This window comes from Pholis gunnellus, assembly GCF_910591455.1.
Source record: "Pholis gunnellus genome assembly, chromosome: 21".
Lineage (NCBI taxonomy): Eukaryota > Metazoa > Chordata > Actinopteri > Perciformes > Pholidae > Pholis > Pholis gunnellus.
In genome coordinates, this window is record NC_136548.1 from 4036548 (window position 1) to 4057018 (window position 20471).

Genomic DNA, 20471 nt, shown 5'->3' on the forward strand with positions numbered 1-20471 from the left:
TTCAAACACACACTTGGCCTTACACACGCAGGCGGGTGTGCCGGTGTATCTAGCAGCTGTGTTTATCTTGGTTCCATCTGTGGGTGGGCCCTAGTCAGCGTTTGTCTAGGGGCCCACGGGCCCACGGGAACTGCTGTGTCACTATGATTCATGTTTACTTTACCTTTCTCCTCCGGATGTCCTCTGGATCACTCGGTCATTGTCTCTCTGCAGCAAAATAAATGAATCATACTGTTTTCATACAATGTCGTGGAAAAGTTTATCAGTACCACATCGCCACACGTAGAGCTCGAGTTTGTTACCTTGGTGAACCCAAGCCCGTGTTTTCAGGTCCCTGCATGCTTTTGATTCTAGTGTGGAAGCAGCAGAAGTGACCTAGATTGATTTAAAGTGCTCAAGTTAGGCCGAGCACGTGGTCGCTCTTCCCCTGGGCAAGTCACAGACAAACCTCTGCTCCAGGACAGACCCAGATTCACCGACACCTTCGCCCTGATGGAGACCCAGGCCGTACTGCTGGACCTGCCTGAGTGAAGGGAGGCACGGCAGAAGCAGAACCAGGACCGTGCGGGGCAGACTGTCAGACCCTTAATATACCCGATTAACAGCTGCAATAAGTCTCTGATCTGATTCATTCAGGAAGAGAACACAGTATCACAGTTGTGAAGCTCTGTATGCACTTCAGTACGTCACATGGTCTCATTCCTGAAAAGCGGGATCGCTTTACTACAGAGACGGGCAAATACTGTCAAAGTGTTTGCCAATATCACTTCAAGGAAAACATCCAGTCCGTTCTTGTGGTGTGTGGGGGTGTAGGAGGAGCGGTGATGCAGCGTGTGTGCAATGTCTACAGCGTGTGTCTGAGTCATATCTGTGCTGGCCAGTGGGAAGGTTCAGATAGCGTTCGAGCTAATTAATGTGCTGTTCCCCATGCCATGTGTCTCTGCAGGAAGCCAATCAGACGCTCCACGCAGATCTGCCCGACCTCCCAGAGTGTTTCCAGCTCTCTGTCCTGTCATGGCTGCCGTGCGTCTACCTTTGGGCCGTCTGCCCCATCTACCTCTTCTACCTCAAGAGGAACAACAGAGGCTACATCATGATGTCCATCATGAACAGGTTAAAAACGGTGAGATTCTTTCTTAACACTGTGTACGCCAAAGCGCACGGTAAGACCGATGCATGTGATTGATATCGTTCACTCAATCACAGTAGCCCCGCCCTAAAGCATGCTCCTCTTTATGGTCTATTTGACTCTAAATGGACCATATTTACTAAATGAACATCATGCTGTATTGAAGAAGACTTGAAACTAGAGATTGAGACCATAAACTCATGTTTACAATGTTTACTGAGGTAATAAATCAAGAGAGAAGTAGAGTCATTTTCTCATAGACTTCCATACAACCAGAGGAGTCCCCCCTGCTGGTCAGTAGAGAGAATGCAGGTTTTATGACACTTCCACATCGGCTGCAGAACCGGAGGTTGCCGCCTGGCTGCAACGTTCGTATATCCAGCAGCAAAAAGTCAATGAGCCAATCAGCCCACTGAACAGATCGCTGTTCGCTTTTTTATTCAAAGTTAATTTAGGTCCATATTGCACCAATTTAGACACTGCACGTATAACAATCCGTCCATCCGTCTCTTGTTAAGTAGGTCGGATGAAGCATTCTTGAGCCACACACACACCGTGATTCCTTGCTTTATAGTCAGATTTGACTCTAAACGCAAATGGTAATTACTAACTTCTGATTCTGAACAATGCTTAGATAGATTACGGGCCAGTTAATCATCTCCCTGACTTCCCTGTGTTGTCTTTCCTCCTCTCTCTGCTGCTCTCAGGTGTTTGGCTTGTTGCTGTGGATTGTGTGTTGGACCGATCTCTTCTACACATTCCACGAGCTTCGGCAGGGTCTCACCCAGCCGCCCATCTACTTCGTCACCCCGCTGGTTCTGGGCATGACCATGGTGAGCATATGTCCTCTCAAAAACAGTTGCCTCCTTTCAGGTTTTGTAAGAAGATGTGTGGTTCTGTTTTTTTATAATCAAATGCTCTTGCTGCCCTCAGTCAACTGTCTTTAACTCAAACACATTGAATATTTCACACCTATTAGGAATATTTTTGAGTAACTACAGTTACTGAGTTTTACTTTAAAGTATATATTCAAGCCACTACGGGAATTTCAGGGCTGTAATCATTTATTTTGTCATAAATGAATCTATTAGATATTTTTAGTCTTTGGTCCATATAGTCTTCACAATGGCTAATTCTATACAGTATGTACTACGCTAAACATTATTTACTGTTTTAGCAGTTAATATGCCCCAAAAATTGTCATACATACCATTTTATAATAGGACATCGATTGAATAGCGCATTTGGAATATCACTGCCACTTAAACTTTACAAAGAGATCTTCCTCCACCCACAATTTATGTGATTAGTTTTTAGCTGCGAGCATCTCCTCCATTTCCCTTTTCAGATAGCAAATGTATAAGCGTATTAGGGCATAACTAGAGACATAACTGCTTGTATAGGTATGTTTATTTTATTATGTGTGTTTAAAAAGATCTACATACTCACACATTACAAAATAAACAAACAAAATAATGTTGTAAAACTGAATTTAGAGTCCGTAGACCCATCGCTCTCTGCCTGCAGAGTTCTCTGCCCGTGTGAGAACATGGCGCTTTTATTTTTTTGTATACTTGAGGAGAGCTTGTCTATAGTTCTCCTGAGGCGCTATGTCTGGTTAAAGAATAAAACTGGAAACTCCTGCTTCAGCCCGCCCTAACCCGGCGTTGGATAGGGGAGCTGCAGTCAGCGTGAAACCCCTTCAGACTGTGGTTCACCTTACATGCCCTCAGTGATTCTGTCGGGATTAATCTAACTCAGCCTTTCACTGTGGCCAACCCCATTCCTCCTCTCTCCCTCCTCCCTCTCAGCTGTTGGCCACGTTTCTGATCCAGTTTGAGAGGTTACGCGGGGTCCAGTCCTCAGGGGTCCTCTTCATCTTCTGGTTCCTGTCTGTGCTGTGTGCCATCGTGCCTTTCCGCTCCAAGATCCTCCAGGCCTCCAGTCAGGTGAGAACTCGCCGTGGAACCTCACACGCCTCTTCACCTGTCTGTCATCGCCCTTTCATCTTCCCCCCACCCCCCTCCGGCTCTTAGCCCATATTTTCTTGTCTCCTTACCTACTCGTACTTTGCGTTATCATTGCTCTTCTTCCACTTCTACTCCTCAGTGTTCTCAAGGTTTAAAGACTACTTCACTCCCTCCCTCCCTCCCCTCTTGTTGTCTCAGGAGTTGAAGCTTACAGTGAGTGGATGTTTTGGAGGGGTCAGTCCAGGACACCACTAAGCGGAGAGGGAATAGTAGGCCTGTTGTTTCACTGCAGTAGTGTACTTATCTCACCTCTAGTGCTTCGCGGCTCACCAACAGAGCTGCAGCACACAAACCTCTACAGGCCACAACGCAGCGTTTAATGTGAGAGGCTGGAGAAGATATGCACAGCAGCAGCCAACATGGAAGAACATGTCAAATATGTTATCAGAAGCCGCCCCAAAATACAATATTAACATTTCCATGGGGGTTGATTGTAGTTGTTGATGAATACCTCTGACCCGGTTGATTACTTTGCTCGGTGTTTGGAATTCTGGCTACCAGAACTGTAAAGCTCTAATCTAGGGCTGCAACTAACGATTATTTTAATAATCGATTAATCTGTCGATTATTTGTTCGATTAATCGATGAATCGGATAAAAAAACAAAAAACAAAAAAGCATTAATTTCCAACCCTTTATTCAAAAACAGAACTGACAAATTCACAGAGCAAAACATCTTCAGAAAGTACACAAACAGGTTGCTCGAACATCCCTGAGCTGTTAAAGTAATAATAAAAAAGAAAAATGGACTAATATCAGGAGTGGGGTTCAGCGGGTTACCCACGCCTCTCAGTGAAGGGTAGACACACGCTGATCCACTCAGTGTGGCGCGCGTGCAGCCCCGGACATCTAAGGGCATCACAGACCTGTTAATGCTTAATCTCGTGTGGCTGAACGCCACTCGTCCCTCTAAGAAGCTGGATGCCGACCGCACGGGGCCGCGTAACTAGTTAGCATGCCGGAGTCTCGTTCGTTATCGGAATTAACCAGACAAATAGCTCCACCAACTAAGAACGGCCATGCACCACCCACAGAATCCAGAAAGAGCATCAATCTGTCAGTCCTTTCCGTGTCCGAGCCGGGTGAGGTTTCCCCCGGCCGTCCCTCTTAATCATGACACCAGTTCAGAGAAAACCCCACAAAATAGAACCGGAGTCCTATTCCATTATTCCTAGCTGTGGTATTCAGGCGACCGGGCCTGCTTTGAACACTCAAACATCTCCGCGACTTGTTGAGTGGCGTAATAATCGCGCGACACAACGAATCGATAATGAAATTCATTGCCAACTCTTTTAATAATCGATTTTTATCGATTCGTTGTTGCAGCCCTACTCTAATCTACCACAACTACAAGACGCCTGATTAGTGACCTATTAAACATTTCTGCTATAAGGCAGAAGAGTGTTGTTTTCAAGAAAGAAAAGGTTAACTTTCAGCTGCTATAATCAATATACTGTATATATTTCTCAACAGTGGATCCCATGACTACTTGTGTGTAAAAGGGATCACTTGTAGCGTCTTTCAGCTCATTGTTTTTGTTTTTGCAGCTCGCCACTTCACGGTTTTGGATCAGTTTCACTGCTCTCATCAGCGTTGTTTCCAACAGTTTTGAGTGAAAAGGCTTAAAACCTGCTGTACACTTTACGGTCCTGCACCAGATGGAAGACAGACAACGTTTTTTAACTTTGCTGGTGAATATAGTGGAGCATTTAGCAGTTAAAATGGTTGTCAGAAACACAATCCCAGAATCCATCGGCTATCGGTCGGATGGCGATTTAGACTTTTAGAAAATGGTCTGTATTTTGGGGATTACGGTGGAGCCAGTTTAGGCTTAGGTAACTTAACCAATGACTCAATAGCAATTGTGTGCACAAATGTGCAGTAGAGTTATTGGGAACAGTTGAAGTGCCCTCTCATCCGCTTCCCAAATGACCTCTGGCTGACAGCCATTGGCAGTTGCGCATCCTGTTATAGTTACAGTTAGTTTGATTGATTCATTTCCCCAACCGGCATTCCGCGATGAGCCGCCCTACTCTGCCTCTGACTGGCTAGTACTTGTTGCCTTCTTTGCAGAATTTGTGAAGCTCATTGCTAATGAACAGGATCGGTAGAAGGTTGGTCTGGTGAATGATTTCAACTTCAATGCGGATGGCAGCCTTCTTGCGTAGTGCTCTCATATATAATCACAATGTCCTAATTATAAGAGAAAACGGCTAATTGCACCATTGTTTGTTACATCTCGACAGCACAATTATGTTGGGTCTTTGCTCTCATACGCATGCTCGCTCGTCTGTATTGTGGAATAGATATCCACTAGACCAGATGTATGAGAAACGTGAGTCATCAAGATAGCACCACACAATAAGACTAAAACTACATCTGGCTGTAAGGTCTTTGTTCATCAAGTCGTACACTGTCCATGTGTGGGCGAAACACACCTATCCAGCCTGCAGGTGTGTGTGGGTCAGAGTGCAACATTTTTGTCCATCTGCTGTCACAGATTAGTCGCTTTTGTGTTGCAGTTCTTTTGTTCCACATGATGGAGGGCATTTCTTTATTATTATACTATATTTATCCCGGTAAGGGGGAAATTTGTCTCTGCATCTGACCCGTCCCTGTATATAGGGAGCTGTGGGCTGCCTATGACAGGCGCCTGGGGAAAACCTTTAGCTTTCTTTGTTCATGCCCCCCTAAAAAAAATAATAATACCTCAAACCAAAATATGAGGTAAATGAGAAGTGATGTTAAAAAGTCTTGTCGGGAGACTTTTTTTTTTGCTGCTATAGTGATAAAAGTAAGACCAACCGCAGACAGCCATGAAGCAGGCAGCCAGACGTGCAGGCAGAGCCTCAAGCGGGCGGTTAACCAGCCATGTGTTGAGGTCAGCCCAGGCTACTGCACAACTGTGCTGCTGTAATCACAGAAAATTAGACCAGGAGCGTGTATGATTTAGAAAAAGTAAAGTGATTCTGCGACTCTATTGATAATCGTGTTCAGCTGATTTAGACGTTTGTGAGTAAAAGTACCTGGCTTCCCTCTTTGGTGGTGTGTGTGTGTGTGTGTGTGTGTGTGTGTGTGTGTGTGTGTGTGTGTGTGTGTGTGTGTGTGTGTGTGTGTGTGTGTGTGTGTGTGTGTGTGTGTGTGTGTGTGTGTGTGTGTGTTGGGAGTATAACTCAAATGATGGAAGTTGACCGTTGGTACATTTGCACCAGTGCAACAACGTCTCAATGTAGTTTGTTTAAGGTGTTTACAGGAGACTCATTCCCCCGATAGACATGAAGCAACATTCCTCAAGCTCTGTACCATGTTGCAATGCAAGCTGGGTGTTTGCTACGTTTGTAGTCATTTGTACAACAGATTGCTCCCGTAGCTGTGCCTACGGTATCATAGCATCTGAATGTAAGTCGCTTTGGATAAAAGTGTCAGCTAAATGACTGTAATGTAATGTAATACAGAAACTCGTGCTTAATGGCCACAGGATGATCGACAATGTAGATCCTCCGATATTTCATCTACCGCCATCATCGTCTCTAAATGTTCTGTCCAGCAACTATTGAATGGATTGCCATGACATTCTGTAGAGACTTCCATTGACAATGGTGTTAACATGATTTTGTGGTTTTGAGTGAGATGTTTTGACGATTATTGGATTGATTGCTGTGAAATTTGTGTGCGGTTAGTTGTACGCCGGGCATCCTGCTGGCCAATGGGAGGCCGTTAGATGCTGGGCTCTGCTGGATGATCTCAGAACAGTTTTTAACGGGATATAAGGAACTGTAATGTTAGTGAAACTCCTGGAAAACCGGACAGTGCCATTCAACCATGTCTTTTTTTTCTGTATACTGATCTGACAGAATAAAGGACGATGGCAAGAACATATGAGGAGCCGTGTCCTCATGGTGCATAACGTTATTGTTTATGCACAAATTGAATGAGCTGATGAGATTGCATTTTAACATTACCTTGATTTCATGTGACAAATAAAAAGTCTGTGCTCCAGTTATTTCAGTTCGTGAAATTCTGCGGTTTGCATTTTTGTTTTTGTTTTATATATATATATGTTAGCGCTGGGAGCAACTAGACTACAGGGTTAACATAGACTGCTAACAACGCAGAGTAGCATATTGACTGGCTTCTTACCAGCTCGTTAGCCTTGGCTAGCTAGGTAACTTCGAGCTAGGTGACCGTGTTTCAGTGACCAGGCTTCATTTGGTCCAGCTCAGCTCAGTCTACGCTCCACCTCGTTGCCCATTTTTGGATCATGTTGTGTCGTCGCTGCCAAGATGGCAACGGCTAGCCCCGCCCACTTCCACCTTCATTTTGGCTCCTCAGAAACCTACGGGTTACCTCACAGAGAATACGTCCATAATTTCTACAGTATGACTAAAATAAATGTTTTTATATGTCTGACACTTGACACATGTGCAAAGTGCAAACACTCTAACACTCAATATACCACAATGCAATGCGGTAGTAACGACAACGCTCATAACGGTCAATGGCTTCCATTTCACCAGGTCATATGACTTTATGATTCTCACATCATCGTTTGGTCAGATAAGATTGGCACAGGTTACCATGGATACGCGTCTCCAACCGGCAAGGAGGCTCTCAGTGTATACTCAGTGTGTACTCAGTGTGTGTAATACTATTGTTTATTCACACAAAAGTATGTTGAAAGAGCACACATATTGAGTATGTGATTTCGGACGCAGCATTAAGGCTGTCTATGAATATGTTTAAGTCTGAATGTCATTTTTTTTTGTTAATGTCATGAAGTTCACTTCACTTTCAAAAAGAAACCATTCGGACTCTAATTTGCTTGCATGTAAATACACTGTTTGACAGAAGGTGCTAACAACTGTCTTACCTCACTTCTTTGTGTGTGTATTCGTGTGTCTTTGTTTCTTACATTTCAGAACGAAGTGACCGACAAGCTGCGCTTCACCACGTTCTACTTCTACTTCAGCCTGGCGGTGTGTGAGCTGATCCTCTGCTGCTTTAATGAGAAGCCTCCTCTCTTCTCCAATGTGGTCACAGACCCTGTGAGTTACGCATCCCGCTGCGGTGTGTGTGTGTGTGTGTGTGTGTGTTATACGTGAGAACATCTTTTATTCCTGTTGATCACTGTGTGTTCGGTGTCCTGAGTGGTTGAAAGTCTTGAGTGTGTGCTTTGGGGCTGCTCCGAGCTTGTTCAAGCAGGTCACATACCATTCACACACACAGAGAACATGCTTTTTACTGGCTGCTCCCAGAAGTATGTCATCCTTATCCTTGTTTAACCTCTCTGGCCTATTTATCTGGACATTTTCCCATTTTCTCAGAATCCCTGCCCTGAATCCACAGCAGGATTTCTCTCCACCATGACGTTCTGGTGGTTTACACGGTGGGTTCACATAGCTCTCTGCCACCCACTGCATCATCCATAGCCCCACACTCTATTATGAATATAAATATAACAAATACAAATCATTAAGAAACAAATAATAACATGGATTTTCTTTTCAAAATAAGCTTTTTAAATGTAACTTTTCATAAAGTCATGTTATTTTATGTCACTGTTATGACAGTCACCGCCCCCTCACCTTTCAGCCAATCATGTACCCCTAAACTCCACTTTTCTATCATTTTTAGAAGTGTAAAGATAACATTAGGCTATAAACAAACTACACCATGGTCGCATGACTTCACGTCACCACCACTGAACTAGTGTTTGGCGTTTAGTCGTGTCATTTAGTCACTTGTTAGCAGCCACCTTTTTTAAAGACATACAAAAGCTTCAAAATTCAAGTGTGGAGTATTTACTGACATATTTTAAGAACAAAATGTTAAAAAGCTTATGTCAACCACAGACCTTGTTTCAGGCATCTAACCCATTCATAAAACCCGTTGGCCTTAAGATGGGGGAACCGGAAGTGCACTTTGATTCCAAATGATTTTGGCAGTGTTGTTGCCTTAGCTAACGGGAGCTAACTGGTTAGTTTGGTAGTAGATGTCATTTAGCCTGCTCAGAGCATGTGATTGGCTGAAAGGCCAGATCTCCGGGACTAGTGAATACTGTTATAGAACGGGATATTATGAAATAAAAAGGGACTTATGAAATATAAAATCATTGGGAAAGGTGCCATAATAATAAAAGATATAAAGGTTCCATTATATGTGATATTTATTTATCGACAATAAACAATTAAACGCTGCTCCCTGCAGTATGTTATTGTTAATCACATTCATGTCGTTTTCATTCCTGAAGGGGCTTTGTAACATATTTCAATATCAGAATACAGAACAATTGCAGGATTATGCCTCGGTAGTTTCTGTAAACCAGTGACATGTGTATACTGTATCATCTTGTAACAAACGAGATACTGCTCTTTTTTTTAAATGGCTGTACAGCATCTTCTTTCCGTTCTTTCCGTCAGCCAACCACTCACCATGCCGGAAAATGCATCAAGCCAATTTCCGGTGAAATCCGATCCACTAGTACATAATGATGAAGCAAATCCAGGAAACTCAATTAAGTGTCTTTGTGGAGAGCATTCTTACTGAGTTGTCTCAGTATCTCAAAGTTGTCTAAGTTAAAGGATTTTAGTTTAAGAATCACTTATAGTCTAGAGAATGAAACGGGGGACAAAAGAAAGAAAATGACATCGATTCTAAAGCGGTCAGACAGGTGGAGGCTGACGACCCTCTAATGTCTCCTTTTGTTTACAGCAATCACACCTGTTAGTGCTGAATTGCTAAATCCATCAGATTACGTTAAACTGCTGTTTCCCTTTCTCTCAGCTTGGCTATAAAAGGCTACAAACAGCCTCTGGAGAACAAAGACCTTTGGTCTCTGAACCAGCGCGACAGCTCCAAGGTGATGGTGGCCAAACTCCTCCAAGAGTGGGAGAAGGAGCTGGCCAAAGCCAAGAGGTACGTTTGTAGAAGAAGAAGAAAAAGAATTCTCCATTTCTGAAATATACACTACAAGCTGAATGTTTTCCAGTAGGTCATATAAAAGCTTTACTTGGTGCCCCAGTGCATGAAAGCAGACACTGTGTTTACTGACAAAGACAGCAGGTTATTGGGAGAAATCAGGTTAAAGCAGGAAACCGGAGAACCGCTGTAACCTGGATACTACAAACTGCACAGCTGGTCAATAATCACATTTATCCCTTTCCATATTTTTTTTTTTAACCAGGGCTGTCTTATTGTAAATGTATTACTGCCATATGATGCTGGAGCTTCAAGAGCGTTTTATTTTGTTATGTGTTTCCCTCGCCGGTGCAGTGAGCGGTCAGGCTCTGTAGTGGGAACACGGGGTTCCCTTTTGTTGCACAAAGGTTTGTGCCTTTATATGCAGTCTGCTGTAGACATATTTGTTCTTCTTGAGTTCAGTTTTAGTAGAACATTGGATTCCATTATCTTGGATACCGCTGTAGGTAATGATGTTTCCTTTCATCTCTGCCACAACGCACTTCTCCTCTCTGAAGTGTTTGTCAGCCCCAAGCTCATTGGTTCCTACTGAAGACATTCAACTTTGAGAACGGGTCACAATTATATCATTTCATTAAAGAATAATTGAAATTAACTGGTCACTATTTTTTGGGGACTGTTTTCAGTGGCGGATTAATCCACATTAGATGCTCTAGTCAGTATTTGTTGTGGACGGGTTGTGTGGGATTGAGTCAAAATAAACTAGTGTGTGTGTGTGTGTGTGTGTGTGTGTGTGTGTTCACGGTAACGAAGGAACATGTCTGCCAGTCTAACAGTGTGACTCCTTGACAATGGAGCTCTATGGCACAAAGGAAGAAGATATATCAGGCTACATTTTACTGCAGTAGGATCAGTTAATGATTGTTTTTTGACAGTAACAAAAATGGAGAAAATCATCATTATCCTTTACGGGATAGAGGGACAAGAAATCTGGTTTCTCCAGCAGAATCTAAGTCGAGTTAACCAGGTTTCTTTTTGAAATGATGGTCAGAAATCAGGTTAATGCAGAAATTGGAGACCAACCAGGTTACCTAAGGGCATGTAAACTTACTGTATGATTATACGTCCTCTGAAAATTTAAGTCAAGTGGAGCGTATTTGCCTTACGTCCACTTTTTTGTCAGAGAAGAGAGGGAGAGGATGTTGACTTTTAGGGCAGGGCTGTGTGTGTGTGTGTGTGTGTGTGTGTGTGTGTGTGTGTGTACATGAAACCATGAGCATTTGTTTCGTAACCCTAGCAGCAGGATAGCTACATCTAATATATAAAACTGTGCCCACTGCTACTACATATCAACTTAAAAGTACAAACACGCTGACTGCAGCAAACACAGTACATAGAGCAGACATCAGGGAAGATTAGCAATGCTTTGCTTCACTTACCTTTGCATCGTGGCTGATGAATTCCTCGTGTTTGTAATTTAGTCAGAGCTTTTAAGGATAATGTATAATGTGCTGCAGGATAAATTACTTTTTTACCACGTCTGTAAGTTAAGTGTGCTCAGCTGCATACTGGCGTTTAGTTGCTTGGTCACAGAGAAAAGGACTCAGGCTCTACTTTGTGCTGCTTGTCGTGCACAAACACACTCGACAAGCCCTGTGAACTGTGACCTCCGCGAGGCGGCTTCCTCTCTCGCCGTGCTGCAGTTTTCCTGTCGGGGAGTTTTGCGCTCTCTCTCTCTCTCTCTCTCTCGCTGAGAACAACTTGTAAAATGATATGGAAAAGCTTCATTAGGCCTTTTCACTAGTTGTCACCTGGAAACCTGTTTGGCGTTAAGCTGAACACCATCGCAGTCGTCCTGTTGAACTGCGGTCGCCGATTATTCCACTGCTGGAATCCGACTCCTGCACTTTAAGCCGGTATTATATTAGATCTTGTGAAGTTTGCCAAAACATTCCTTTCACTGAAAACATTTCTCGCATTATGTGACCTCTCAGAGCCTGACCTCTCTCTGACCAAGTGAACATGCTTGTTAACAAAGAAGACAAGGAACACACTACAGCATTAAGTGTTTTTTGTTAGCATTACTACTTGCTACTGCAATAATCCAGCTTTGTCAAAGGGATTTATTATAACTGATTATGAAGTATGGAATGTATTTTATGTGATGTAATTAGGAGCTTTAGAAGTTAATCCCTTCATCAATGATGAAAACAGTTATTAGTTGCAGCCTGAGTGTAATTCAGCCATAACTTAAAGGGATAGTTTGAATGTTTTGAAGTGTGGGTACTTATCCACAGTCGGTGTATTACCGACAGCACGCCCACAGTTTGAAGTAGCAGACAGGAGAACCAGCGCTGAATCAAAGCAATGTACTGCTGTAGACGGGGGCAGCAGCAAAACGTATTTTAGTCACCTAAAAGAAAGGCCCACCTAAAATAATCAATATCACTATATTTAGAATAGTTTCACCGCCCGACAGCCCTCTCCGACGCATTATTATACTTCCCATTGCATTTCTTGGCAAGACCGGATCTGTGTAGCCGGTTGATGAGGAGACGTTTGGTTAAGGTTTGGCACTGACCTTGAGTACTTACGGTCAGGATAGCCCAGGGCAGAGAACATGAACAAATCAGGGTACCGGTGCCTCGGCGAGTATGGGCGCCTGGCCAATCCTAACGCTTAAATGCTACGTGGGGCGGGTCTTGCTAAGAAAAGCAGTGGGATGTATAATAACACTTTTAAGGCGTTATCTATGATGTCTCCAAAGCCACAGAGACTCCTTTGACAAAAACAGTGATTTTACCTTTCCGGATGTGGCGGTTGGTTGCCGTTCCCTGTGGTTTGCTTGTCAATAGCGCCGTATTGCAACATTTTGGTGATTGTGACAGCCCTAGTTGTTGCCCCTGTCCACATCAGTACATTTATTTCTTACCATGCTGGTTCTCCTGTCTGTTTCTCAAATGGTGCTGACGGGCCATCTACTGAAGATAATGCACAGACTATGGATAAGTACCTCATACAACCCCACTTAAAAAGAAAAAAACTATCTCTTTAAGTCAATTTATTGTTCATCCACTTCCTGACTGCGAATAACTGCCTAGCTGGGACACTGTTGTGGAATATTTCTATGTAGATGCGGGATAAGAGTTGGTTAAATAAACAGAGTCTGATGAATGCTCAAAGTAGTAAGAGTCAATTTATTGCTTGCAAGCAGGAGAGCGGACACACAGACACGTATCTCAGTGAACTGTGCAGACCACTTTCAAAAAAGTATAAGGCACATCATATTTTATGCATACAAGAAGTCACGCCTTTAGTTACATCATAAGAAAGGGAGTATAGGTTTTTGGACACGGGTTGTATTGTTCTGCTCATTATCTGGAGTTTTCCAGGTGTGTTCAACTGGGAGTCAGTTCATACAGAGGTTGGAAACAATGGTTTCCTGTTTCTTCTTCTCGTGTGTGCACGTGAACAACCTTGGAAGACAGGACATTGGTTTCATGAACTGATTACATACCTCTGTAGGACAGCAGTATTCTTTTCTGCATCTCTGTACTTTCCCATCAGTAGAACAACATCTTTCAAAACATCCCAATATACTAGAATATATTTTACCATTATGATACTTAATACATATTTTACCATTACAACACTCATTAACAGCTTTGAGTGCGTCTCATACTGTTGTTACGCAGATGATACTCAGCTGTTCTCTCCTTTTAAATCAAATCAGTTGAATAAGTTATAGATTAGCTATCCTACATGACTGCCCATCTGCTATTAAGAGTTCACTGGCAAATCATTTCCTGCATTGAAATGGTAAATGGACTGTACTTGTATAGCGCTTTTCTAGTCTTCCGACCGCTCAAAGTGCTTTAATCATCACTGATGACAGGGAGTGCTCACATATCTGTTATTCTCTCCATCTCTCTTTCCTATCCAACAACCTCCCAAATTCCCACAGTGAAGAGAATCTGTCCAGCCAGGCTGTGTACTCCAAGCCCCCGCCGTCCACCACCAACCACGTCGGAGGAGGCGGAGGAGAAAGCAGCCCGGAGGAAGTAGAGGTGCTGCTGTCCAATCAGAAAGCTGCGTCCCGCCAGCCGTCTTTCCTACGTGCCCTCATCAGAGCCTTCGGACCCTACTTTCTGATTGGCTCGGCCTACAAGCTGCTGCAGGATGTCATCACCTTCGTCAACCCTCAGCTGCTCAGGTAGAGGAAAAGGTTCAATGTTACTGCTACACGCACTTCTTTACGACACCGTATTTGCAAGTTTGGTATACAAACAAGCTACCATTGTTTCAGTGTTCCCGAATACTATTTTCAGGATTTATTTTTGAATGTTGTGTGCATGTTTTTGCATGCTGGTTTGCTTCGTCCAATACATGGTAGATGTCTTTTTTTAAACTGCATACTGTCCTTGTTCAGGATGCAAATTGTAAATACAGTGTTTCATTTGATCTTGACGGACTAATGGTGGGAATGTAATCATAGCAGCTTTTTTATGGAAGCCATATCTCGATATAGAGATAAGGTATCAGAACTGGATGACCACACTTTTTCCCTGTATGTATTTTGTTACGGTCATTTGGTTGAATACGGCCACTTAAGGTCACATTTAGTGTAATTCTAATGTCAAATTGTCTTTTATCTGTCATTTATTTTCTTTCGCAGAACTTATTTTTATATTATACACTTTTGTTCTTTTGTCTGATATGTGATTGTGAAAGTTCAGACTAATGTCGTTACGCTTATGTCATATTTAAAAAAAATAGATGATATGCTAAATTTGAGACCAACATAAGGAAGAAAAATAAGAATAGAGAAAGTAAAGTTTTCCTTGTTTAAGACTGGGATGTTCCCTTGTACACGTTTTTTGTTCTTGCTTTTTTTGTAGAACTTTACAGAGCCTTACATCTATATTGTATCTGCTCATGCTAAACTTCCAAAGCTGTCTCTCGTGGCTTGTTAGGGCAACCTCATCTGAATGCCGGGGTCGCTCAGTAGGCCAGCTGTCATCCACTGCTCTAACATATAGATACTAGTCATAGTATAGAAACAAACAACTATGTGTTATGTATAGATACAGTGGCTTAATGATGCCTGGAGGAGAGAATTAAGTTCATTGTATCTGCTTCGGCAGGCTTGACAGCTCCATCTGTATAATACGGTCTATGACACGGAGAAGGCTCAACAGTGTGTACGAGCATCCCACACACTTGACACTGTCAACACAACCGTCTGTAGCAAGTTATATTCACAGTTGTCTACAGTCTGCATAATATCATCAGCTAGCCAACAACAACCAGCTAACAACACGCCAAGCTTACTAGCACGTTGCCGTCGGTATGATGCTCAACCCACCAAGCAGCGGCCAAATAATCATCCTCGCCTACCTCACCTTAGCAAGCGGCGAAGCATATGCTCCTTTCACGTGACACATTAAGCTAGCTAGCTAGCAAGCTAACAGAGTGCTAGGTCAATTAGAATTCTGCCTGAGCCACTGAGTAAACCAAGCAAGCTAAATATGTTATGATAGCTAGCACGCTAAGCTAACTGTTGTGCGAAACATTCCTCCTCAGCCACCTCACCTTAGCAACCAACAACTTAAAGAGTTTTGAAAAAGAGCAGACAATCCCTAAAAAGACACATAGAAACCTGAAAATATAAAATATTATTTAAGAGAAATGGTGACAAAGACCAGCGTATTTGCACAGGTTTAGTTCAATTGAGATTTTTAGCCACAGATGATATTTTGTCAGAAGAATATCTTGCGTTTCATGACTGTAGTACACTGTTACATGCTAGCAGATGGGTGATGCAAATACATAACATGTTGTCTATTGATAACAATCAACCTGTGTCAGACGAGCCACAGATGAGATGAGCTTCTTGGGAAGGCATGTAAATGGAGATGTATTGACCCTCTCGCAGCATGGTGGCAAAAAGGCTGGTTGCATTGTCTAGGGAATACATGGCTTACATTTATAAGTGGTGTTGGGGTTTCTGCACCGAGCGCAGAGGTGACAGACTGTGTCTCAGAAGTCATATTTCAAGATCTTGCTGAAAGTTTACAGGGAGGGTGTAAAAGAAAAGGACTAGAAAAGGTGTTTCATCTGGGATCTATTTCTGTGTTTTTTTGTGTAAACCCTCGTTCTCGCTGCAGTGTTCTGTATGGGGCCAATATTGTAGCACAACTATTTGCAAATGTGTGTTGAGAGCAGTGTAACTCGTATCTCAGCACAGCACGGCTCTTTACGGATAAGTTCAGTGTTGTGATTGAAAACCATGTGTCCCTTTTCCCCCCTTACTCTTAAAGGATGCTGATCTCGTTCACAAAGCAGAAGGGCGCTCCCGATTGGTGGGGTTACTCGCTGGCCGCCCTCATGTTCTTCACGGCCATCTTGCAGACTCTCATCCTCCACCGTCACTTTCAGTACTGTTTCGTCACCGGCATGAACATACGCACAGCCATCATAGGAGCTATCTACAGGAAGGTATGCGGTGATTCTGAACATCTTAGTTTAAAAGAGACCTCAAAACCAAGAAGAATTCTCTTCATATAACACATTTTAATTCTAGAGGAGATAAAGTATTCTTTACAGAAAATACATTTACTTCAGTGATCGGTACAGTTGTTCTGCCACTATGGTTGTTGTGCAGGCGCTGGTGATAACTAACGCTGCCAAGCGTTCGTCTACGGTCGGAGAGGTGGTCAACCTGATGTCGGTGGACGCACAGAGGTTCATGGACCTCACCACCTTCCTCAATTTGCTGTGGTCCGCCCCTCTTCAGATCATGCTCGCACTGTATTTCCTCTGGCAGGTACGTGCACAAATTCCACGTCGGGCGACTGAAGATAGTCGTGACTCTGCATTTCCCTCTATAGTTTGTTTCCATGTCCACATATTTATTGAACACTGGGGACCTGTGCTTTATCTCCGTGTTTGTTTTAAATTTAATTTCGCAGTGATTCACTGACTCTGCGGCATTTTACAGAACCTCGGTCCGTCTGTCCTGGCTGGAGTCGCTGTCATGGTCATGCTGATCCCCTTAAATGCCGTCATCGCCATGAAGACGCGAGCCTACCAGGTAGGAGCCGTCCATTGATTTTCAGACAAACCACATTTTGATGAATTATTCCCCACTTATTGGTCTGCTAATGTTTTTTTGTTTTTTTCAGTTTTACAGAATTAGTCATTGTATCATGTCACCAGGTCAAAATACTGTCTGGTTTAGTGGATACCAACAGCAACCTCTGCGTCTGTTGAATCATTTTGTTTTTCATTTTGTTTTGATACAATGATTTCTTTGCAACGTGTCCTGTAATTCCAGCGTGAAATATAGCTCGCACTTCAAAGAAGTTGCCGTTCTCAACTTTTCTCTATTTCTTTGGTTCTTGGTTGGTCTATTACTTCCCAGATAAAGAGCAGTTTGCCTCCTTGTCCTCATCTTCTTCCTCCGCTCTTCCTCCCTCCCAGGTGGAGCAGATGCAGTACAAGGACTCCCGTATCAAGCTGATGAACGAGATCCTGAACGGCATCAAAGTCCTGAAGCTGTACGCCTGGGAGAACTCCTTCAAAGAAAAGGTCCTTGCCATTCGGCAGAAGGAGCTCAATGTGCTGCGCAAGACGGCCTACCTGGGAGCGCTGTCCACCATGGCCTGGACCAGTGCCCCCTTCCTGGTAGGGGCTCAGTCCAGGTGTCTAAACGGGCTTTGTGACACAGATCGGTCAGGAATTAAGCATTTGGTGATTCTTGTGATAAGATGACAATATTGGAATCTGCACTGTTGTTTCCCAATTAGGGCTTGTTAGAGGAAATCTTGTTGCCTCCAGGCAGTTTACATAAACCCATAAATCATGTTTGACAGCCATGAATATAATCCAGCAGGTGTTTAGATTGCCTAGCCTGTAGTCAGAAATTACAAAGGAGCTTTATTTGAAGCTAGTTAAGAAACCTGATGATAAAGAGCTCATTTTCTTTGGCCCCTAATCTAAATATTACCCGCCAAAACAGATTTTGTATTTATTTTGTAATCTCTTTTTTTAATTTTCCTAAATAACACAGTTGTAAAATGGACACATTTTCATCAAAAGCAAGTAAGAAGCTGTTTATGGGAGGTGTTGTTTGGCAATGGAGATGAGTGACCGTTTATAAGTTCCATTAGCCAGTAGAACAGCAGCAATATACCACTCAGAGTCAACTTACCATCAGCCACCTTTTTATCTCTGCGTCTCTTTAAAAAAAAAAAAATGTATATATATCTCATGCGTGGGAAGAGGAGGTGAGTGTTGCAGGTGGGAGGTTTGGACAGCTTTGGACTTGGACTATCTGTGAAGGGTCGTCATTCAACGCTTCTAAAGCGTGCAACCTTTCTTGTAGGTTGTCTTGTACGTGTGCTCTCCCCATACTTAAGTCAGCATTTGAAAGCAATATGGGCTTTCTTGTAGCAGTGCAGAACAAATGCAGAATATTTAGGGACTAAATGTGGGAAACATGGTGCAGTTGATGGGAAGGTTTACAGTATAATGTTAAATTTAAACATTTCTGGAACTTAAAGCAACATTTACATGACATGAGCTGCCGGCAGAAAGGTTGGTTAGATGATGTTGCGACTGGCCTCCCCTCTCGACCTACTGACAACACCAGAGACTAAGCAGGAATAATAATATAAAAAAAGATTATTTAGTACAATTTATTTATAGAACACTTCTCCGACAGGATGTAGATCAAGGTGCTTACATTTAAAAATAAAAAAGCATTTAAACAACAGTAAATAGACACAAATATTGGACTATAACAAGAATATAGCTGATGGAATACATAAGTGTAAGTAAAAAAAAAGGTTAATAATGAGAAATTAAATAAATAAGCTTTCAGCTGTTCAATATGTTCACAGATACAAATACTCTCTAAGCTCTTGGCAGGATATCCTGTAATTTTGGAGAATCGTTTGAAAGAAAAGCTGCGCTGCCAACATTCTTGTGCGTATAATTGTGTGTATTAAAACCCAGCAGTAGAACATGTGGGAGCTCATAAAGTAGAGAGTAAAAGATAATGGGAGCTGATGAAGAATAGCTACAACCTGGGTATTATACTCTTATCTCTACGTCATTTTGGTTAAAAGTTTTCTTTCAATTGACCGTTTCGGAAGACCAGCAAAAAGAGCAATAATATATATTAGTTATCTGGTTTTCAGAATCTGTGTTTGTTTGTTTGATAGTGATAAAAGGCAGTTTTGTTCTTCAAAGCACTTTTACCTTCTTAATGTGTGAAGTAAAATCTAACTCATTTAATCATTTACTGCAAAGCAAAGCTGGACACGCACAAGTTCAGATGGCAGTGCAACATTACACACCGCTTCTCATCAGCGGTTCACTCACCCAAATCATAACGATGATATGTGATAGTGTTGTTAACGTAAGGCAGAGAAATGCCGTGACAACCAAGGAAATACTATTGGAGCCGTTTGACAACTTATTTTTTTTTCTGGCTGGCGTCTACAACAGTAATCTGCATCTGATGTTCTGGGTCCCATGACGTCATTTAATCAAGCTATCGGTTGATTGATAGATGTTCATAGGTGGTTTATTTATCACATAAATAGACACTTTACCAGTGAATAGCCAGTGTGTGTCAGTGATAAACTCTGTAATATCGTGAATATCACCATCTGTTATGAGGTTAATGAGGTCATTGCTGCTGAGTCACTGGTTGACTCGGCTTAATGAGCAAGTGTGTGTAGCATCACGGCGCGGGTGAACTGATGGACCTTGACGTCTAAGCGGCCTGTTTGCCGATGTGTTTCCAGGTCGCCATGACGACGTTTGCTGTGTTTGTGACCGTGGATGAGAACAACATCCTGGACGCGGAGAGGGCCTTCGTGTCGCTCTCGCTCTTTAACATCCTCAGGTTCCCTCTCAACATGCTTCCCCAAGTCATCAGCAGCCTCGTGCAGGTAGGAACTTTTTCTTTTTTTCGTTTTGTTTCCCCCCCTTTTGTTCTCTCCTCTCCTGTTCCTGCGTGTGTTTGTTGCTACAGGTTTCATTGAGTGCCCGTGTGTTTATTCTGCGTCGCAGGCCAGCGTCTCACTGAAGCGAATCCAACGTTTCCTGAGTCACGAAGAGCTGGACCCAGATTCAGTGGACAGAAAGAACACAGCCACAGGTGAAATTAGACACGTCTGCTCCTTTGATTAAGGTTGAAACATGTTGTCTCTCATGTCAGTTTTTTTGCATCTCTGATGTCATTGTGCGGAACCCCTGAAGGGCAAGTGAGGAAAAAAAAGTCAAGAACACAGGAGAGAAAAAACTATTTAGTTCAGACTTTGATGAAAATGAAAATATGCATTGTCATGATGTGTCATCATTCCATTGTGTGAACTCAAAAGG

General features: G+C 42.8%; 1 protein-coding gene across 2 annotated transcripts in view; it reads left to right on the forward strand.

Annotated features, from left to right (window-relative positions):
• The window catches only part of abcc3 (ATP-binding cassette, sub-family C (CFTR/MRP), member 3), a 43761-nt gene that overhangs the window by 8639 nt on the left and 14651 nt on the right, over window positions 1-20471 (forward strand). For both annotated transcript variants that reach the window (XM_079182581.1, XM_079182580.1), the window contains exons 2-14: window positions 947-1123; window positions 1837-1962; window positions 2941-3078; window positions 8078-8203; window positions 8483-8544; window positions 9942-10073; window positions 14041-14289; window positions 16397-16574; window positions 16741-16902; window positions 17077-17169; window positions 17559-17762; window positions 19892-20038; window positions 20160-20247. In XM_079182581.1, coding sequence (XP_079038707.1) covers window positions 947-1123; window positions 1837-1962; window positions 2941-3078; window positions 8078-8203; window positions 8483-8544; window positions 9942-10073; window positions 14041-14289; window positions 16397-16574; window positions 16741-16902; window positions 17077-17169; window positions 17559-17762; window positions 19892-20038; window positions 20160-20247 — 1882 coding nt within the window. The remainder of the gene's footprint in view (window positions 1-946; window positions 1124-1836; window positions 1963-2940; window positions 3079-8077; window positions 8204-8482; window positions 8545-9941; window positions 10074-14040; window positions 14290-16396; window positions 16575-16740; window positions 16903-17076; window positions 17170-17558; window positions 17763-19891; window positions 20039-20159; window positions 20248-20471) is intronic.